We start from the raw sequence: 20,801 nt of genomic DNA, 5'->3' as shown, positions 1-20,801 counted from the left end.
ACGGAGGCTAGATCCTAACACGGCCTCCAGGGAGAGGGAGCCTGGAAAGCCTCACGGAGCACGTCTCAGTCCCCGCACAAGTGTGGGACATGCAGCCACTGGGCTGGGCCGGCCTGAGCCCCTGGAAGGGGCCTGACTCTGACCTGCTGCTCTCGTGCACGCTCCTGGGGCCAGCAGCGCCTGAGGGTCCTGGAAGCGCTGTCCTGGCCCCCCGCCCAGACAGGCTAGTGAGTCAGAGTGAAGTTTCAAGAAGACCCAGGTGACGCACACATGGGTGTTTCTGAAGTGGGGACCCTCAGGGGTCTTCTGCAAACAAGAGGTGATGGTGGCCAAGTGGGCAGTTCTCAGACACAACCTGTCACTACGAGGCTTCGGGGCCTCATGTTCAGGCCCAGAGGCCTTGATGGAGCGGGGAGGTCAGGTCCCCTGAAAAAAAGAACTCAGAATCCAGTTACTGTTAGTGTCCCCAAGTATGTAAGGGGTCCTGTGGCCATTTTCAGACCTCCTGGGGGTTACTGGATAACGGCCCTGAACTGATAATGGCCCTGAAAACCATCACAGTCGCCAACGGGAGCTTGACGGGGGCTTGGCGGTCTGACAGTACGGGGCCCTGGCTGGAGCCTGCGAGCCAAGGGCTTTGCAGACCTTTCCTGCTGGAGTTTCTGTAGTCCCCCGGATGTAGGGAGAGGGTTGGCAGCATACCACATCGGTTCCCTGACCTGTGCAGGGACCTCCCTGCAAGCCAAAACCACATTTCCAGGGAAACTGCAGAGATCTGCTCCAAGATCAGACACTTGGAAGCTGCAGGGGGGGGGGGGGGGCGGGGAGATCCTTCTGTGTTCCCATAGGACTTTGCCAGATGCTGTTAGGACAGGTGATCACAATGTATCCTGTAGCCACGCCAGTCATAGCTGAGACTATGTTTCCCGCAGAAAACCACACAGTGTGTCTCTTGATATGCAGCTAACCTGGCAAATGCTTCCTTTTCTACCCTCACAGAAGGAGAGAATCAGAAGCAGCTTGCTTGATGGGGACGTCAACATACTTTCACGGTTGGTCCCAATGGCACCCCCTCTCCCAGGCTTAGGATCCTGGGGCTCTTGGTTTTCTTGAGGACATTATGCTGATTGGACTGGGTGTGGGAGTTGACAAGCGCCCCGGATGACTTAGTCAAACCCGTGTTGACCACAGGGTGGAAGATAAGCCCTGTCGAAGGCCAGAGCTTCCAGGGGAGTTCTAGAGATCTGATGGGAAATGCAGGGATGTCCTATAAAGTAACATCATGCCACTTGGGAGGACGGCCCGTCAGGCCCATGGTGCCTGATGCATCTGTGGCAGAGAGGTCTCTGGCAAGTGCCAACAAGAGAAACATCTCTGGTCCAGGCTCCCAATATCCCAGAGCAGGGCCATTTCCTCCTCGACCAAAATCCATTATCCACTTGACAACAGCTCTGGGCTTGCTGCTGAGGTCTTGATCTAACCTGACTGACCCAAGTGCCCAGTGAGAACCGAGTATGTCCTCTTCTGTCCTCAAGTGTGAATACTGGAGACGGGGCCCAAGCGCACCTGGAAGTGAGCTGTATGAACAAGAGGGTCCAGGTCCCCTCCCCCTCAACCAACCTGGGGCTCTACAAGGATGCTGGCTGCTGGGAAACAAGAGAAGCCTGCAGACACGGTTCATGGGCAAATGTGTACATGTACCAGAGTCCCTCAGTAGGCCAAGCCAAGGGGACAGCTAGCCCAAGCCTGGCTCTACAAAAGGTAGCATCCAAGAGGGTGACCAGTTGGCCAGACTCATAAAGACCAAGATGGGAAGATTGAGGACAAGGTCTGGGGAGAAGCACAGAATGAGAGTGCTGTCCCACAGAAACACCTCCATGGATCTATGGGGTGTCCTCTACATCTGAGACTGGTACACGGCTCTCTCTGCCATCCCGTGACAACTCCACGAGCCCAGATACAGAGGCCTGCAGAGGGGGCAGAGGCTGTGTGGGGGCCAATCATGTGGACACCCCAACTCTCAAAAAGCCCAACCCCAAATCAGCAAAGACCAAAGCTAACCTGTCAGCGTGGTCAGAGAACGGGCATGCATCAGCGAAGTGGTGACAGGCTGATTACATGGACGTCACAGGCACGGCGGAGACGGTGACTGAGCCCCCGGGGGCCGAGGGGCACAGCACAGACGCGTCTCTGCTGTCCTGCGGAGATGCCAGGGCTAATGCCCCACTGAGCCACAACCACCTTCCGAGGGGGACCCATCCTACCACCAGGCCAATGGCAGCGGGCTTGTGCCAGGAACTCAGCACAGGGGCAGACCGCACGTGGGGCTGCTTTGCCAAAAGCCAGAGCACACAGGGCCTGGGTGGAGAGAGGCAGGCAGCCTCACCGCCCGAGGGATCTCTGCTCCGCGGGCTTGAAGGTCTTGGCATCCAAGGAAGGACCTCGTCCACCAGGGAACCCAGTCCCCCTCCCGTAAGCTGGAAGCTGAGACGGCCCTTCAACCATCGGGGTCCTACAGCCGCTGAACCAGCAGGTAGAGGAAAGGCTGCTTTACTATTGGGGTGCCGGATCCCAACCACCATGGAGAGATGGAGTCCGTGCTTACAGGAGCTGAGTGTATCCCCCCCACATCCTTATGTTGAAGTTCTAACCCCCAGTGTCTCCGAACAGAACTGTATTTGGAGACAGGGCCTTTAAGGAGGTGATGAAAATGAAAAATGAGGTCCTGAGCATGGGCGCTCCTGGCGTCCTTAGGAGAGGGCAGTAGGACACAGAAGGCAGGGAGAAGGCCTCCGGCTGCAAGCCCGGGAGAGAGGCCTCGGAAGGATCCAACCGTGCCCGCACCTTGATCTCAGACTTCACCTCCGGGACTGGGCGAGAACACGCTTCTGTAGTTGGGGCCTTGGGGTCGGTGGTTCGTTCTACTACGTCATGACAGCCTGGGCTGGCTGAGACAGGGCTTCGTGATAGAGCAGGAGGACCACGTGTGGGACCCAGGGACCCACCCAGCACCCCCTCTGCCCCCTGGATACTGACGGCAGTCAGCAGGGAACGGTGCCCCACAGAGACACAAGGGCTGGACCCCCCGGCAGCAACTATGGTACCCACACTGGGAAAGAGGAAAAGCAATGGGGCTGACTGTGGGGTCCAGAGGGAAGTGTGATCAAGGTGACTTCTCCCACCCATGGTAAGGCAGTTGGTGAGACCTGGTGGTCCTTGAGTTTCTCACGGAGACGGGGGCTGGCAGGTTTGGGGAAGCCAGAGGGGTTCACTGGGCCTTGTCTTCCATCTGCCCTTTCAGACCCACATCGCCTCCCCCAGCCCTAAGCCCAAGGTAGCCCTGGAGGGCAGTAGAGGAGGAGAGTGGGATCAGGGCCTCCACACCCCCACCCCACTCCTGCTCACAGGGCCCCCCAGACTGGCTGCACCCCTGGACTGAAGGTCTCTGCTCCTCGCCAGGTGGCCTCTCCACACCTTTCTGTCTGGACGGGTGAGTGCTCCCTCACCTGCCCTGTTGGCCCTGGGGTGGGGGGTGGGTGTGGGGAGGATCCTGGGTCCTGCACTTCCCCGTGCAGTGTCCCTGCCCACCGTCACATCTCTGTGAACAGTCCCCAGTCACCCTCCTCTCAGCATGCCATCTGTCTCCCTTGGGCTCAGATAAGGAGCCAGGATGGCCATGGGGGCAGACACGGCTCACAGCTGATACTGCTGGCCTTTTTCACTGCTGGCCACAGTGGGGGCCAGACAGCCTGGAAGTCCCACCCTACCTCCCACCTGGTGGAGTGCAAGGCTCAGCCTGCCTGGGCCTCAGGAAGTGGGCCCCCACCTGGGCTCCAAGCTGACCCAGGCGGCCCCCTCCTGCTCTGCAGAATGGGCAGGGGATAGGAATGGGGCCCATTGCACCCAGCAATGAGGCCAGAGACCCCAGGGAGGCAGGGCAGCCATCCATTTGGCAGCTGGACCTCAGTCTCCCTGTGCCCAGCCTGCTCCCATGGTGGGAGAAAGCACTCTGAAGAGGAGGGAGGAGGGGAAGGCCCTGCTCTAGCCAGGTCCCGAGTCTGCCCTGGGCCCATCCACAAAGGCCAGCCCCAAGACTGATGAGTGGAAAGGCACTTTAAGGGGATGAGCAAGAGGACAGGAGAGGACGAACAGAGCCGACTGATGGGCCATTGGTGGTCCAGCCCATCGCAGCTCCTGGCCACCCAGGCTCACGGGTCAGCACAGGCTCATGGTCACTGGGCAGTGGGGGCCCTCATGATGCAGGGACCTCCAGGTATCGCACAGGGTTCGAGAAGGGGCCTGGCCGGGCCCAGTAGTCCACTGCTCGAACCCGGTAGGAGCCGGACGTGACAGCGGAGTCTGAGGATGCAAACATACACGTGTTCTTGAGTGCCCCCTTGAGCCCACCCCAAACTCCTAGAGCTCCCTGGACCCCACCCCATGGGACATGTGCTGAGGCCCAGAAATGGGGCAGCTGAGGCCAGGGCAGACAGTGGCAGGCATACCTGGGCTGAACACAAAGAGGTTAAACGTCGATGGCCTCCTGCTGACAGGAGTGTACGCCTCACCATCTGCGGAGAACTGGACCTCATACGTCCACAGGCACCTGGAGAGGGTCAGTCGGGTTGAGGGCTGGCGTCCAGGTGGGCTGGGGGGCAGAGTAGACTCACAGCCCCTTCTCTGAGCCCTCCCCGGGTCCCTGGCCCTCTTCCTTCATGCTCGATGAAGAGAGGGGACGAGGGGACTAGAGCCCAGGGCCACCTGTCAATGTTCCCTGCAGGTACCCCTACCCCCGATCAAGCAGGGTGGGATGCCTCGGGCTGTTTGTGTGGCTGCAAGAGTGGGGGTGTGAGAGGCAGAGGTGGGGAGGGGTTGGAGGACCAGAGCGGAGTGACCACTCGGGCACTGCAGCCTCGAGGGACTGGGCATAAGTGGGGACCAACAGCTCCTACAGGATGGGGATTAGGGGAGTGGGAGTGAGTGCACTCACGCACTTGGAGCCCACGCGCTCATCCGACCAGACCAAAAGCACCTGCCCACTGGTCAAGGGCAGAGCACGGAGCCAGGTCACCTGACGGGAGAGAGGCTCCGTGACTGGGGGGCTTGGAGGGGCCTGGGCGGCGGGGTAGGGGGCTGCCACTTGCCTGGCCTGGCGGCTTCTCGGGGCGTGCGCACACGTGCACCAGCAGGAGCGAGGGCAGCCGGAGCTCTGGGCTTAGTGTCAGGCGGCCACTGGCAGGGAAGGGGCGTGGCGCCACGGCCACCGGGTCCTGGGGACAGGGACTGGTACTCAGGGCCTTGGGATCTCGACAGCCGCCCTGCCCCATCCCCCACCCTGCCTCGGACCTCGGCAGCGCGCATGCGCCGGAACTCCTCTGCCGAGGGGAAGACAGGCCGGCCGAGGCGCTGCCACTCGCCATGGGGGCTGCAGAGCCGGTTGTCCAGGTACAGGGTGACATAGACGAGCCCTGCGGAGGCGGACGTTGGAGCCACGCCTCGCCGGGCCCGCCCCCTCCAGAGCCACCCCTTCCCCGGGAACCCAGCTCACCCGGGCCTGGGGGCACCCCGTGCAGGCGCAGGGTCAAGGCGACGCTGCGATTGGCGTGGTCGCGCGTGTCGTCGCTCGCGTAGACCAGCACGGTGGCGCGCCAGGCGTCCAGGGGGCCAGCCGGGCTGTGGGCGCTGGCTAGGACGCCCACCGTGTGGTTGCTGTCCAGCACCGTCCCGGCTTGCGACACCTCGGCCCAGAGCTGCTCGCTGTCTGCAGGGCAGGGCTGGGTTGTCGCCAGGCGGAAATTGCAGCCTCCCAGGGCTGCCCTCCCGAGGCCTGGCTTCCCACCATTCACTCCCCTCCACGAAGGGTCCCGCACCAGGAGGGCCCCGCCACACCACAACTTCTGTGACCCACTGGGCTGGGGAAGCGGCGCCGGGAGGGGAAGAAAGCCCCCCATCCCCAGCAGGGCGCATACATCCGCGCCTCCCCTGCCTTGGGGCCTTCGCACAAGCCACTAGGGCCTGGAACGACACCCCTGCCCGACCGAGGCCCCGGGCGGCCTCGTCCGGCTCCAGTCGGGGCTGGCGCAGAGAAGGGGCGGGGATACCCAGCAGGGCCAGCAGTGCCATGGCGGTGAGCACGGGCTTGCGCAGCAGCTGCACGTGGGCCGGACGCGTGTTGTTGACCTGGAAGCGCGCGGTGAGCGTGCGCTGTGTGAAGTAGTGCGGCTGGTAACTCAGGAAGGCGTTGTCGTTGCTCAGGAGCGCGTAGCGCACGGCGGAGCTCGAGTTGGCCACCAGCAGGTTCTGGTGCTGAGCAATGACCTGCAGGCGTCCAGGTGGTAGGAGCTTCCAGGCCGGGCGCCGGACCCTCCCCCCCGAAGGGCCGCCGCTCCTGCGGTAGGAGCTGGGCGGGGTCCTGGGGGCGGGCCTACCTTCACCACCATGGCCGCGTAGGTCACGTCGGCTCTCCAAGGCTGCGGCAGGGACCAGCCCACCAGCGGGTCCGCTTCATCGTTGTAAATGGGGGTGTCCGCAAACTTGGGGAAGAGCCGTTGTATCTGCAGCACGGTGGTCTTCTCCTGCTCCAGGATGGAGATGGAGCTGCCCGCGCCCTGCGGGGGTTGGCCTCAGGACAACTGGGACAACAGAGTCCCCACCCGGACTCTGGCTGAAGAGCGGGTGGGGCTGCGGCGGGGGTCCCCTGGCAGGCGGAGGGGCAGGGGCGCGGGGGGGCGGCTGTACCTTCTTGTGGAGGGAGATGTAGTCCAGCCGCACGCCCAGCTCCCCCGTGAAGAAGTTGGTGCCGTTGTGGCAGTGACCCAGGAGGCCCCAGCACAGCGGCGAGCGCGGCCAGGGGCGGAAGGAGTCCGCGGGGCCGCCCAGGCGCAGCGCCGGGCTGGCAGCCCGCAGACCCTCGGAGCAGGCGTCGTAGTAGTTCAGGAAGCCTGGGCGGGAGGGAACTCGGGAGTCCACACGCCGGCGCCTGAGGGGCCGCTCCCGCCCCTTCTCCACTCACAGGACCCCTGAGGCGCCACCCACCTTGCATGGTCATGGACACGTTGTCAAAGTCGTGGTGGTCTGGCTCGTTCCATGTCTCGAAGTTCCACTTGGAAACGTGTGAGAGTCCATACCTACCTGCAGAATGTCCCCCCACTGTCACACATGCCCCCCATGGGGAATGCCAAGCCCATCACCACTCACAGGGAGGCCTACGGTTGGACCGTGACAAGGATATCCGTCTCCATATGAGCCCACTGCCCCCTGCCCGGCCTCCTTCCCCCATTAGGAGACCCTGGCTCAGGGTTCATGACAGAGAAGACCAAGGAGGTGGCCTGTGTGTGAGGAGAGCCTGCCCAGGAGCGCCCACCCTGTCCCTCCAGCGCCTGTGCCCTGCCCACCAATGTATCTCCTGGCCACGAGGGAGACCAGCTTCTTCCACTCAAACACCTGCTGCTTGTCCTCGAAGTTGGTGAAGCGTTTGGAGGGGCTGCCCATCAGCTCAAAGCCTGCAACACATGAAGGTGGCTATCCGCCCGGGCCCCACCTACCCACACGGCACCCACGCTCTGCCTGCCCTGGGCCCCACCTGCCCGCACAGAGGCCAGTCCTCGGCATATAACCAGTGAGGACCCAGAGGGGTCAGGTCACAGGGAGGGGACAGGACTAGAGGGCAGAGGGCAGGGCTGCTGCTTACCTGGGAGGAGCTGGTTCTCCCTGAGAAGATCCAGGTACCGATCCAGATGGGTGAAGTTGTAGCTCAGGCCTTGCCCAGCTGACTCCCTGTAGGACAGTGAATGTCAGGGCAGAGGAAAGTGGGTCCCGGGCTGGAACTGTGGCCACATTCAAGCAGGTAGGGAGCCTGAAAGGTGCCACGCAGGTCTCAGATCCAGACTCCTCAGTGGGTCCCTCCCCTTGAAAACACCAATGACAGAAGCCTATCAGTCATTCACAGCCTAGTGTAAACCAGTGTGGCTGTACTGGAACCCCACCCCCCCCGCCTTCAGGAGCTCAGAACAGCTTTGGGCTCAGGGGTGGCACGGGGCAGGTAGATCTTTTGGGAAGGGTACAATAGAATGGAGTAGGGGAGAACAAGTCACCTGAAGACAGCTGACTGTGGAGTGGGGAGCCATGGAACAGAAGCCTGGCAGGACCCGGGGGGGGGCGGTGCCACAACCTGCTTCTTCACACCTCCTGGAGGCCAGGGCTCCAGATTTGTCTCAACAGTACTCCTCTCCCCCTCCCACACTCAGAAAATGGAGAAGGGCAGCCTCCCCACCCTGCTACACTGGGGCCCAATTTCCTCCAGGTTCACATTCTGGGAGGAGACAGAAATCATCAGGCAACTATGAATCTTGAATGTGGGTACATCAGATGTACCATGCAAGGGGAAGGGAGCAAAGGATCAGGCAGGGAGGGCCTCTCTGAGGTAACATCTAAGACCTACCACGTAGTGAGACAAAGCCAGCAATGCGAATGCCAGGGAGAACAGACAGGACAGCATGTGCAATGGCCCTGAGGTAGGAGTAAACTTGCAGTGATCAAGCAGTAGAAAACACAGTGTGGACCTGGGGCAGAATAGGGTGCTGGCTGTGACAGACTACATCACAGGAGGCCTTGTGCCCGAAGTGAGGATGGGACCCTGACTCAAAGTGAAATGGGGAGCCCTTGTCAGAGATCCAAGGAGAAAAGTGCCATGACTTTGTTTTTAAGACTTTTTTTTTTTAAGAGATTTTTAAAAAAATTTTATTTATTTGACATAGAGAGAGACAGAGAGAGAGGGAACACAAGCAGGGGGAGTGGGAGAGGGAGAAGCAGGCTTCCTGCTGAGCAGGGAGCCCGATGCTGAGCTCGATCCCAGGACCCTGGGATCATGACCTGAGCCGAAGGCAGACGCTTAACGACTGAGCCACCCAGGCGTCCCAAGACTTTTTTTTTTTTTAACAGTTTTAGGTTTATAGCAAAATTGAGAGGGAGGTACAGAGATTTCCCGTCTCCCCCCTGCCTGCACATAGGCACAGCCTTCCCCACTACCCACATCCGCACCGGGATGGGACATGTGACGGCGGACGGGCCTCCACAGACACGTCATCCTCACCCAGAGTCCACAGATGGCCGCAGGGCCCCCCCGGTGGTGCACATTCTGTGGGTTTGGACACGGGCATCAGGACAGGTGCCCACCACCGCAGCACCACCCAGAGTTGCTCCCCGGCCCCCACGTCCCCCGTGCTCCACCTGCTCACCCTCCTCCCCCAACCCCTGACAACCGCCGATCCTGGTGCTGTCTCCATAGTTTTCCCTTTGGCCATGATGGTTGGAAAGGTCCCCCTGGGACAGGTGTAACGCGAGGACTGGGCGGTGGCTACAAAGGCAGCAGGAAGGAGCCAGAGCGGATGGACTTACGAGGTAGGGTGGGCAACATCTGCGGGTGGAGGGGGCAGGTCTTGCACAACCCCTCAGGCTTCGCTTGCGCAGCGAGGTGGGTAGGGGTACAGGTGGCATCCGAGGGTGGACCTGGCGCTGGGGGCTGGGTGAGGAAGCTGGTGGCCTTCCAGTCAGGCACAGGCAAGGGGCCGGGGCAGGAGTCGTGCAGGGGTGTGCACGGAGCCGGGGGCGGCCCGGGCTGGGGGTGTTGCCTCTTGAGGAGCACAGGCCGGTGGGCTGGCAGGCCTCTCAGGGCTTCCCCTGAGGACATGCCTGCCCATCCGTCCATCCCAGGGAGGAAGGTGGCCAAAGGCAGGAGGGCCTGCAGTGCGCCCCCTTGTGGCAGCTGGGGAGGAGCCGGGTGGGGTCACCACGGACCCTGGCCCTGAACAGCTTTTCATCTGTCAACCTCCCCATCCCACGCCACAGCTTGGCTGGCCCACTGTCTCCCTGGACACAGTGAGGACATGGATAAGTCAACACCTCCCCTCTACGTCCTTCTCCCCCCCATGCCTCGCTTTGGGCAGGGTCAAGGATGAGCCTGGGCCTGGCCTTCAGAGTCCAACCCAGGGGCCAGGTCAAGCCACCACACTCAAGTTCCTCTGCTCCTCCCGGGCCCTGCACTCTGCTTTCCCTTGCTGGCCCCCCTGTGCAGGGGCTGCGTCCTTCCATCTCTGGGGCCCAGCAGGACAAGCTTGTGGGCAGTGGGGATCACCTCCCTCACCCTTCCCCTCCCATCCAAAGGTCACAACTGGTAGCAAAGAAAACTAACAAGCACTTGGGTAAAAATTAAATGTGCACAGCAGACGGTTCCAAAGTCCCACTCTGTGGGGGAGGGGGCGGGCGGGGGTGATGGGGTGACCAAGTGGGAAGTGAAGGCATGTGCAGGGGCTCCACGCTTTCCCCGCAGCCCCCGGCGGCGATAATCCCAGCCTGCACACATTGGGTGCACAGCAAGCCTCAGATCCATGCTGCTCCTGTGGGTGGTGTCCTGGGCCAGTGGGGTACCACGGGGGAGCCCTAACGCAGAGGCATCCCCAGCCCGTCCCCCTGGATGGATAGGAGCGTCCCCTGGCCCAGCCAGCCTCCACAGCTAAGGATACCCTGGGGGCCAATACACCGGTCCCAGGGGCCAAAAAACCCACCCCAGAGGTCCTTAGGTCCCACTGTAGGTGCCTTAGTCTTCCTCTGCCTGGCGCGGTCAGAGTGAGGATCTGAGAGACCTCATTTAGGGAGGGGGCTGAGTGTTGAGGTGAAGTGCAGAGAGGCTTGGGTCTCCACCGACCAGCTTCCATTCCGCGGCCCTGAAAGGGTCCGAACCTGGGTGCGCGGCCTCCGGCTCTGGCACTTGGGCGGGGGTTGCGGCGGCTGCACAAAGTGCTCCTTCACGCGCGCTGGCGGCCGGCGGGCTGCGCCAAGACCCCCACTGCAGGGCCTGAGCGCGTGCGCGGGAGGACAGGGCTGCGGCCGGGCCTGGGGAGTGCTCGGGGGCGCGGGGGAGTGAGGACCAGGCCGCGGCCGCTCGGCGGTGGGGGTGCCGAGTGGGGGGCGCGCATGGAGGGTGCGCGGGGCGCAGACGCGGGGCGCGCGTCCCGGAGCAGGAGGATGGCGCGGGGAGCGCAGTGCGCGGCCAGCCAGGGACATGTGTGGGGGCGCGCACGGCAGGCTCACAGACCCGCCCCCCAAGGGAACCCGCAGCCTCAGTGTGAGGATGGAGGTAGGAGGGTGTCAGGCTCAGGGCCAGCCGGCGGGAGAGGCCCGGTGCTCTCCATCTTCCCATCCAGCACCCGGGGCCCGTGCACCACGGCGGCATGTCGGGGCCCTGGAAGCAATACGGGCCGTCGACCCGGCAGCCCCTTTGCACTTGGGGTCGGGATACAAAATTTCCTTTCCAAATAAGCGTATTTGACAATTTAAAACGGGGATTTAAAGACAAATATTAAGGAAATAACCATGTGGCCTAAGGCTGGGCAGAAGCCCCCAGAGGGAGGTTGCAGCAGGGTGAACCCCAAGGCCCCTGCCCGGGTGAAGTCTGCAGCTCTGTGGGCCCACTGCAGTGAGGGGGTGTGGGCCTCAGCAGCCCCTCTGGCAGGCAAACGCCCAGGACTAGATACCCGTGTGCGGGGCCAGACCGCACGTGCCGATCACCAGCCTCAATGCAGAGAAGCCGTGGACGGACACGGCAGGGGCAGGGGTGTCCTGCAATTCTCCCAAAGGTCAGACGTGACCTCAACTGTTACTCCTTCACCTGGTTTAGACACCCAGCCTGGGCAGAGTATGAGGCCCAATGCCTGCTGGCAAGGGAGCCAAAGCCGGCCCCCAGGCTGCATCTGACAGGATAGGGGCTCCTGGTGGACCCAATTAGCCCCTCCCTGAAACACCTCCACCTGCCTTGAATCTCACCCCACCCAGGTGCTTTCTCACCCAGAGCCTCCAGAAACCCCTGCCCCTCCCCTTCCTAACTCAGAGGAAGGGCCCCTTCCCACACTAGGTCCCCACCCCAAGTAACCCCCTCTCCTACACCAGCACCCAGGCCCCCTGGCCCAGCACGAGCACACATGTGTATCTGCCCCTGGCCACCGCTGCTCTGGGCACCAAGGAGTCCTCTGTGTCACAAAACCCCCAAGGGCGCTGAGGTCACTCAGGGAGTTCTCTCGGCCCCTTTGCCAGTAGCTGGGGTAGGAGATAAATGTATAAGCCCCCCTCAATAGCTACCCTCCCCTCTGCACCCCGAGGTGCACCTGATCTGCCCCAGGGAGGGGCCTGAAGCTCCTGATCTGGGCAAACAGCTCCCACCAGGGGCCAAGTGGGTCCTGGGATGGACTCGGGGGGGGGGGGCGGTCAGTGGAGGGAAAACCCTAGGCTGTGTCCTGGGGGGATAGGAGAGCAGTAGGGGCTACGGGGCTACGGCAGCCCGCGGGATGGGCGTCTTTCCACACATAACCCTTCAAGATCCCAGTGGTGGAAGTTCACCTGTTACTCAGTGTAAAGGTGGGGGCTCAGAATAGTCATTGTATCATTTGTGGGTCACGTGGGTAATCATCTAAAGCCATCATGTGCCTTCACGCCAGTCCTTGCCCATGCCCGGCACCTGACAGTCACGCAGGTGGTCGGACCCGCACCCCCCACAGCAAGAAGGGTGTACCTGGCTGGTAGCATATCTTGATGCCCGCTGGCCCTCCTGCCTTCAGCAATCCACACGCCTGCATGCACACACACTTAGCAGCGGCCTCACACCCGCTTTCCACACAAGGACACACAACAGAGGCCGAGCATACAGCTGCCCAGTGCCACTCGGGCCGGCGCTCCAGCGTGGACCAGACCTGTCTCACGGCAGAACGGGGAGGATGACCAGGGATGGGATGAAGAGACCGGCCCCTCCCCCAGTGCCTACCCTTAGTTAGTTGTGGGGACCACAGCAATAGGCCCCAGAGCTGAAGGGTCCCCTCTGCCTGTACCCTGTCCCAGGACTGGCTGGGCTCCTGGGCCTTCCGCCTCCCCCAAGGACCCCAGAATCCAAGCATCCTGCTCCAGCCACTGGGTGCCCTCGCCCACCCTGTCCCACACCTGGGGCCCCGCTGGGAGGCTGGGAGCTTATCAAGAGGCCCACACAATTGTTTGTGAGCCTCTGATTACAGTACAACTCCCTGGATTAGCTGCTCAGGTAACACTGGTCTGGGGGAAACCCATGACTCAGCAATCTTTGGGGTAAATAATTTAACTGCAAGCCCAGCTGGCCAAGCAGTCAGATGGTCACCACGGAGTACTGCCCGCGGTGGGCGCCAGTTCTGCCGTGGCCTGGCTCCTGGCTCCAGCTCTGAGCCAGAACCCTGCCGCCCACACTCCCCCACCCGCCAACAAAAGCCAAAGGGCTCTGGAGGTCCGGCCGGCCAGCGGACTCTGGCCCCGACAGGCTGACAGGCCAGCTCCCTCGCTACCCTCCGGTCCTCCAAGCCTGTGAGGGGCTCCCTCAGGTAAGATCATCCCGGGGCATTGCGGCAGGACCGTGAAATCCCCGAGGTGACAGGAGAGGCCAGCTCCCTGGATGAAGGGGAGGGCAGGGCGGTTCTAGGGTCTCCTTTGTGGACCCTCCGGCACAAGGCAGATGCCACTTAAACAGTCCTCACTCTACACACCTAGACTCTGGGGGCTCGGGGGGACCCCTGTGTGCTGAGGTCGTCCCAGGAAGGAAGCGCAGCTCAACATCCCCCTGGAGCTCATGGGGGCTGTGCCTGCCTGCCCCCCTACATGCCGTCCTCCACAGCCCGGGGAGACCCCAGGCCCTGTGTCCTGGGCCTGGGGTGACAAGGCAAGAGAAGGCCAGCTGCCCTCGGGACACAAGTGCAGTCCCACACTTGTGTTCCACGGTGCACCTGTGTGGTCTGAGACCCCGACCCGCCTCAGCAGTGTGAACACACACCTGGGAAAGGGTACCCCACAATCCTGGCAGACCGGGAAGAGGACAGATGCCGGTCGCCCCAACTTCCCTCCCAGCTGGCCCCCACTGAGATCACCCTCCCAAAGCACGTCCCAGGAATTCTGCCCAAGGAGCAGGGGGTGGCCAGTGCTGCCATCTGAGCAGCCCTCCCCCAGCGCAGATGTGGGGTCCCAGTATCTCCAAGGTTCAACAGGGGGCATTGGGAGGCCCTCGTCCTCCAAGCCCATGGCACAGAGCTGACCCAAGGGCTGCCAGAGGGCACCACGGTGGTTGGGATGGGTGGTGGAGGGGCCTGTGCCCGCACGGGGAGGTGGACAGGGAGCAGCGGAGCGGGGCTCGGCCATGCGTAGGTCTGGGTCTCTGCGGGGCCCTCCGACCCCGGCGCTGACGCCCGCCTCCATTGCAGGTTTTCCCGGATGGAGGTGTCCCCTGAGTGCGTGCAGCGGGGCGGGGGGCCGGTGCTGGTCCGCCGGCGGTCCCCAGCGCCCCGGGGCCCGTGTGAGATGCTCAAAGCCAGGCTGAGGTGGAGGTGCGCGTGCAGCCCGCAGAGGGCCTGGACGCTGGTGCAGGACCTGCTGCCCGCCACGCGCTGGCTGTGCCAGTACCGCCCCCGGGAGGCCCTGGCGGGTGACGTCATGTCCGGGCTGGTCATCGGCATCATCCTGGTGCCACAGGCCATCGCCTACTCTCTGCTGGCGGGACTGCAGCCCATCTACAGCCTGTACTCGTCCTTCTTCGCGAACCTCATCTACTTCCTCATGGGCACCTCTCACCACGTGTCCGTGGGGATCTTCAGCCTGCTCTGCCTCATGGTGGGCCAGGTGGTGGACCGCGAGCTCCTGCTGGCCGGCTTCGGCCCCGCCCAGGGCGGCGCCGGGCCCGGGGACAACAGCAGCAGGGTCAACGCCTCAGCCGCCGCCGCGGGGCCCGGGCCGCAGGACTGCAGGCAGGACTGCTACGCCATCCGCGTCGCCGCTGCCCTCACACTGGTAGCCGGCATTTACCAGGTGAGGGGCCGCCCGGCTGGGGTTCTGCCGAGCGAGGCGCAGGCCCCTCGGGCGCTCACCGCCCGCTCAGAAGGGCCAGGCCCAGGGCAGGGCGGGCTCAGGGCCTCAGAGGACGGTGGGTTTAACCAGCAAGGACAGGACAGAGCAGGCTGAGGCAGAGGTGGGCACGGGACGGCACCCCAGGACAGGGGCACCTGGGGGCCTGAGGGTGCCCGGGAACAGGGGCCCCGCCCAGCCAGCTGTGGCCCGGACAGCAGTAGTTGGCTGGAGTGGGGCCTCAGCTCCAGACGTGCCTGGCTGGCCCACACAGCTCCCCTGCGTCTCCCGTCCCAGGTGGGACCCTGAGAGGCTGCCTCCCTTCCTGCAGCCTCCCCACACCCAGGGGTCTCCTGGACCAGGCCTGTCCCGTCCACCCCAATGTCACACCCTCCCAGGGGCCCCAGGTCTCCCGGGTGGGGGGCAGTGCCCCTCGCAGGACAGGAGAAAGGAGCTGCTTTCTGATGCCTGGAGCCCGCACGCGCGAGAGGACCGGAAATGAGCATACGAGGCCACGTGCGCACCTCCAGCGTCCGCCGTGCCTGTGTGCGCACACGTGTGTGCGGGGGACTCCGGGCAGAGTCCGTTCGGGAAATAAGCGGCAGCAGTGAAGGGGTGCTGGGCTCTGTGCCGCGGGCGCCCCCTCTGCTGCACTAGGCGGCCTGCTGCCCTGACCACACTCTGTCCACAGGTCCTCATGGGCATCCTCCGGCTGGGCTTTGTGTCCACCTACCTCTCCCAGCCACTGCTCGATGGCTTTGCCATGGGGGCCTCGGTGACCATCCTGACCTCCCAGCTGAGGCACCTGCTGGGCGTGCAGATCCCACGGCACCAAGGGCCGGGCATGGTGGTCAGCACGTGGCTGAGCCTGCTGCGCAGCGCTGGGCAGGCCAACCTCTGCGACGTGGTCACCAGTGCCACGTGCCTGGCCGTGCTGCTGGCCTCGAAGGAGCTCTCAGACCGCTGCCGGCACCGCCTAAAGGTGCCGCTGCCCACGGAGCTACTGGTCATCGTGGCGGCCACGCTGGTGTCCCACTTCGGCCAGCTCCACGAACGCTTTGGCTCCAGCGTGGCCGGTGACATCCCCACTGGTTTCGTGGCCCCCCGGGTGCCAGACCCTGGGCTGATGTGGCGTGTGGTGCTGGACGCTGTGCCCCTGGCCCTCGTGGGCTCTGCCTTCTCCATCTCTCTGGCCGAGATGTTTGCCCGGAGCCACGGCTACTCCGTGAGGGCCAACCAGGAGCTGCTGGCCGTGGGCTGCTGCAACGTGCTGCCTGCCTTTTTCCACTGTTACGTCACCAGCGCTGCCCTGTCCAAGAGCCTCGTGAAGACAGCCACCGGCTGCCGCACGCAGCTGTCCAGCGTGGTCAGCGCCGCCGTGGTGCTGCTCGTGCTGCTGGCCCTGGCACCGCTGTTCCGGGACCTGCAGCGGTGCGTGCTGGCCTGCGTCATTGTGGTCAGCCTGCGGGGCGCCCTGCGCAAGGTGAGGGACGTCCCGCAGCTGTGGAGGCTCAGCCCCGTGGACGCGCTGGTCTGGGTGGCCACGGCGGCCACCTGTGCGCTGGTCAGCGTCGAGGCGGGGCTGCTGGCCGGCATCCTCCTGTCTCTGCTCAGCCTGGTCGGCCGCACCCAGCGCCCGCGGGCTGCCCTGCTCGCTCAGATCGGGGACTCTGGCTTCTACGAGGACGCTGCGGAGTTTGAGGGCCTGGTCCCTGAGCCTGGGGTGCGGATATTCCGCTTTGCGGGGCCGCTCTACTACGCCAACAAGGATTTCTTCCTGCGGTCACTCTACAGCCTCACGGGGCTGGATGCAGGGCGCGCGGCCACCAGGAAGAAGGAGCGGGGCCTGGAGGCGAGGGCCGGTGAGGGAGACCCTGTCGAGGGCGTGGACCTGGGCCCAGTGACCAGCATGGCTGCACTGGTGCCCACGGCGGCCAGCTTCCATGCCGTGATCATCGACTGTGCCCCGCTGCTGTTCCTGGACGCAGCTGGTGTGGCCACGCTGCAGGACCTGCGCCGAGATTACGGGGCCCTGGGCATCACCCTGCTCCTGGCCTGCTGCAGCCCCTTGGTGAGGGACACCCTGAGGAGAGGTGGCTTCCTTGGGGAGGACCAGGAGGACATGGCCGAGGAGGGGCAGCTCTTCCACAGCGTGCACGGCGCCGTGCAGGGGGCCCGAGCCCGCCGCAGGGCGCTGGCGGCCACGGACTCCGCCCTCTAGCAGCGTCCCAGGAGCCCTCAGCAGACACGCTCCCACAGTCGGTCACCGACAGCACTCACCACACCCCTCCAAGAGTGACACTGTGCCCCTCCACCCTGGAGGAACCGGGGAGCACACAGAGGCCCCAGACGCTTGAACATCCAAGAGCAGCACCTTTGAAACGAACCGTCACAGAGCCCCCTGGGCCCACGTGCTGTGCGTCCGTGGTCCTGTAGGGTCGATTTGACAGCGGGTGTCACCTCTTATTTGAACAAGGGCCCGAGGCAATCAGGACGCCTCCAAGGTGCCCATAGGATACTGGTCCCTTGGCCTGCCCAGTCCCGGGCCCACTGGTGAGAGGTGGCAGCTCTGGCCAGGGGCCTGAGGGTCTCTGTGTCTCTGAAGTCTTCCAAACACACACCCAAGTGTTCCTTCGTCTCACGCCTTGGCTGGGCTGAGCCTTGCAGGGCCGAAGGGGGGTGGGACCAGCACAACTTCAGCCCAGCCCTTGGGCAGTGTTCCTGCAAAGCCTGAGCCCCGAGCACACCGCAGGAGGCATGTGGGTGCACGCTTGCTGGTGCAGTGGGACACCAAGCTGCCCCTGAGCCTCTAAGTGAGGTCCAGCGGGATGTCAGCTGTGCCCAATCCAGGGGCCGCTCAGCACCCACCAGAGCCCCACACGTGACATTCTGCCGGGAAGTGTGAGGACAGCAGCTCCTCAGAGCAGGATTCCCCTCTCTTCTGCCCCCACCACGGCCCTCACGCTGCCCGGTCCTGCACACCCCGACATAGTCCTCCTCTTAGCCTCGGTCCTCCTCTCCATAAAGGGGGCTCTACCGGCTGCCCCCATCACTCACCTGGCTGTGACGAGCTCCAGCAGCCAGTGGGTCCGGACCTGCTCAATGCCACCATGAGGGACAGCGCCCACGTAGGCCAAGTTGAGCTGCTGGTCCCAGCTGAGGTCATACTGGTCAGCCTGGCTGTGAGGCAGTGGGGGGCTGGGGAAAGAACAAGGGGGATGGGACATGAGTCCCCATGGACAGGGCCTGGGATTGCCCGGGACACCCATCTCCAGCAGCTGGACTGGGGAGTACCTGCCAATGAATGTTACTGTCCCTGATGTAATAAAATGACCCCTAACACCAGGAATGTTATTAAGTCTCACGTTTATGGAAATCAGGGGCACCCTGAAAAGAGAGGACCCCATCCCAATACCCTGCTCCTTCCCCCTTCGGCCAGAAGCAGGCCACAGAGGGGGTTGGAGACACGAGAGGGGGTCGGAGCGGGGGGGGGGGGGGGGGGGGGTCAAAGACACAGGGGCGTTGGGAGATAGGTCCCAGGACAGGGATGTCTGACATCACTGTGGCCGCCCCCTTGGGAGGGTCCTGGTCTGCAGCAAAGAGCAGTGCCCTGGGCCGCTGCCCCTCCTGGGCCTGGACGGCCCCAGGTGGCCACCGCGCAAACTCAGGGCCTGTCCGCAGGTCTCCACCACACCGGGCACCCACTCAGAAAACCCCTCACGGCACCCAAAACACCGCCTGCAGCCGGCCGACAAAGAAAAGCCCCAGTCCGACTGAAGGCGGACCCCGAGAGGAAGGAGTAAACCAGCCAGGGAAGGGTTAGGGCTTGGGCAGCCTTCCTCACAGCAGAGCGCCTATGAGCGGTGGGCGCGGGAGCCCAGGGGTCTCTCCAATGCAACCGGGGGGTCCAGGAGCGCGGCCCGGGTTCGGAGGAGCGCGCGGCGGGATGGAGGCGAGATGGGCCTCTCGGGCCCCCGCTTCCCCGCGCGGAGCGCTCACCAGAAGCCGGTGCTCCTCCAGAAGGGCCGCAGGGGCCGCAGCGCGCGGGCCGCGTCCACGAGCACCAGGTGCGGGGCCTCTGCCAGGGCCCGGGGCGCGGCCAGCAGCGCGGCCAGCAGCGCGAGCAGCGGGGTGCGGGAGCCCGGGGGCCGCATGGCGCAGCGCGGGGGCGCGGGGGCCGCGGGCGCACGGTCCCCGCAGGCCCGGCGGCTCCTCGGCGTTCCGGGAGCCCAGGTCCGCGCCGCCGGTTCCGCCTCCGGGTCGCACGCCATGTGACCGCCGCTGCGGGGCGGGGCCGGGCGGTGGGCCGGGTCTGGGCGCGTTCTCGGAACCCGGGCGAGTGGGCGGGGATTGGGGGTCCCCCCACCCCGGCCGGGCTCCAGCCTGGGGAGTCCTGGGCCGCTGCCCCTCCCTGGCTCGGTCCTCCCGCGCTGGACGGCGGTGCCCGCCCGCCCTGCTCTCCGGCTGGGCTCGGACGCTTCCTGTAAGAGCGCTCCGCTGTCCCCGGGCCGAGAGTGAGTCGTTGTCGGCTTCATGCCTCGGATCGCCCCGGAGGCCGGGGAGTCGCCTAATGTACGGGTCAGGCGGCTACCTGATGGCTCCGACCTGCGATGGCTGGACAGTGGGCACAGGTGGTCGGATGTGGGGCACATTTGGAAGATGAGCGCTAGGACCGCCGGTGGTTTGGATGCAGGGGTGGGAGGGAAGGAGCAGAGTCATAGGTGAGCCCCTGGGGTGTCGGCTTGGCACAGCGAAGTGACAAGGAGCAGGTGTGGTCGGGGCACAAGCTGGCTTGGAGAGGGCGAGCGGACCTTGCTGACAGACAGCCGGGTGGCCTGGCCTGGGTTTACACTTCACGTACACACGCACCGGGCAAGCCGTACAGCACCCTGTCTTCCACAATCAGACGGTTCACCACCCTGCACCCTCCTGCCTGAAACAGCAGAACCCCGTCGCTGGAGGCCGCCAACGGACCGGTCCCCCAGGTTGGTGACAGAAACAGGATTTGCAGAGATAAGAGCGGGCGATTTTCTAGAAGTGTTGGAAGATACCCCGCCACAGAATCAAGCAGTGCCACGAAGCCCACGAAGAAAGGCGTAAAGAAAGCTGAACCCAAGCACATCATCGTGAAGGGTTGAAACCAAAGACCCATGAAGTATCTTCAAAGCTCACTGACTTTTCAACAGAAGCAATTGAAACCAATACACAGTGAAATGAAAACTTCAAAGTCTTGGAAATACACAACTGGTAAGATAGAATTCTGAATCCAGCAAGAATTTTACTTCCAAAGAGAAGGTCAGATAAAGACTTTGTGGAGAAATGGACTCTGAGGACATTGGTCACCATTGGCCCTCACCAAGGAGATGATAACTGGTACCTCCAAGCAGAATGATCCAGCACAGCCCAGAGGTACAGGAAGAGTATGTTGTACATGAATCTAATGAAGAGTGATTTATACAAAAATAATGTAATGTCTTCTGGGGGCTTAAATACACCAGAGAATCAAAATGTGTGACAGTTAACACAAGTTGTGAGTGGAATAAATGCACACTGATTGGCTGGCCACAGCGGTGTCCCTAGTCCTAATCCCAGGACCTCTGAGTGTGACCTTCCGTGCTGAAGAGACTTGCAGATGTGATTAAGTGAAGGCTCTTGAGATGGGGAGATAATCCCGGATGATCCGAATGGGCCCTATATGTCATCACAGCATCCTCGTGAGGGGGAGGCAGAGGGAGACTTGACATGGGAGTGGCCACGTAAAGACCTCGGAAGAGAGAGAGATCCGGAGACTGTTCTAAAACGTGTACTCAGGATTTGTTTTAACCAGGTATGGTGAGACACACACACAGGGAGATGATCGCCGTGCAGGAAGAAGTTCATACTCACGGATCCCAGGAAACAGG

At 63.3% G+C, this 20,801-nt stretch overlaps 2 protein-coding genes across 2 annotated transcripts; one reads left to right on the top strand and one right to left on the bottom strand.

The window, feature by feature from the left end:
• Positions 1-850: 850 nt before the first annotated feature.
• Positions 851-19,052, bottom strand: IDUA (alpha-L-iduronidase). The gene is made up of 14 exons (XM_032395535.1): positions 18,898-19,052; positions 17,956-18,096; positions 7,691-7,776; positions 7,395-7,502; positions 7,036-7,131; positions 6,739-6,941; positions 6,429-6,608; positions 6,102-6,318; positions 5,549-5,761; positions 5,347-5,468; positions 5,145-5,270; positions 4,995-5,071; positions 4,506-4,606; positions 851-4,359 (listed from the first exon to the last, which is right to left on the bottom strand). The coding sequence occupies exons 1-14, from the start codon at positions 19,050-19,052 to the stop codon at positions 4,253-4,255; spliced, it is 1,932 nt and encodes a 643-aa protein (XP_032251426.1). The 3' UTR covers positions 851-4,252.
• Positions 14,272-17,939, top strand: SLC26A1 (solute carrier family 26 member 1). The gene is made up of 2 exons (XM_032395536.1): positions 14,272-14,862; positions 15,590-17,939. Exons 1-2 carry the CDS (start codon positions 14,272-14,274, stop codon positions 17,117-17,119), a joined length of 2,121 nt encoding a protein of 706 aa, XP_032251427.1. The 3' UTR covers positions 17,120-17,939.
• Positions 19,053-20,801: the final 1,749 nt, after the last annotated feature.

The sequence above is a fragment of the Phoca vitulina genome, unplaced genomic scaffold (assembly GCF_004348235.1).
Source record: "Phoca vitulina isolate PV1807 unplaced genomic scaffold, GSC_HSeal_1.0 scaffold85, whole genome shotgun sequence".
In the NCBI taxonomy this organism is placed as follows: Eukaryota; Metazoa; Chordata; class Mammalia; order Carnivora; family Phocidae; genus Phoca; species Phoca vitulina.
The sequence above is the reverse complement of the archived record's forward strand: the minus strand, read 5'-3'. Positions and strand labels throughout refer to the sequence as shown.

What these genes read in the sequence shown, in the direction of transcription:
- IDUA (XM_032395535.1), bottom strand. Translation starts at nt 19,052, where the DNA reads ATGCGGCCCCCGGGCTCCCGCACCCCGCTGCTCGCGCTGCTGGCCGCG. An exon ending in GGAGAACCAGCTCCTCCCAG is followed by an intron (nt 7,503 to 7,690) that starts GTAAGCAGCAGC and finishes CATGTGTTGCAG; the next exon opens with GCTTTGAGCTGATGGGCAGC. An exon ending in GGCACTGCTGGCCCTGCTGG is followed by an intron (nt 5,762 to 6,101) that starts GTATCCCCGCCC and finishes CCTGCCCTGCAG; the next exon opens with ACAGCGAGCAGCTCTGGGCC.
- SLC26A1 (XM_032395536.1), top strand. Translation starts at nt 14,272, where the DNA reads ATGGAGGTGTCCCCTGAGTGCGTGCAGCGGGGCGGGGGGCCGGTGCTG. An exon ending in TGGTAGCCGGCATTTACCAG is followed by an intron (nt 14,863 to 15,589) that starts GTGAGGGGCCGC and finishes CTCTGTCCACAG; the next exon opens with GTCCTCATGGGCATCCTCCG.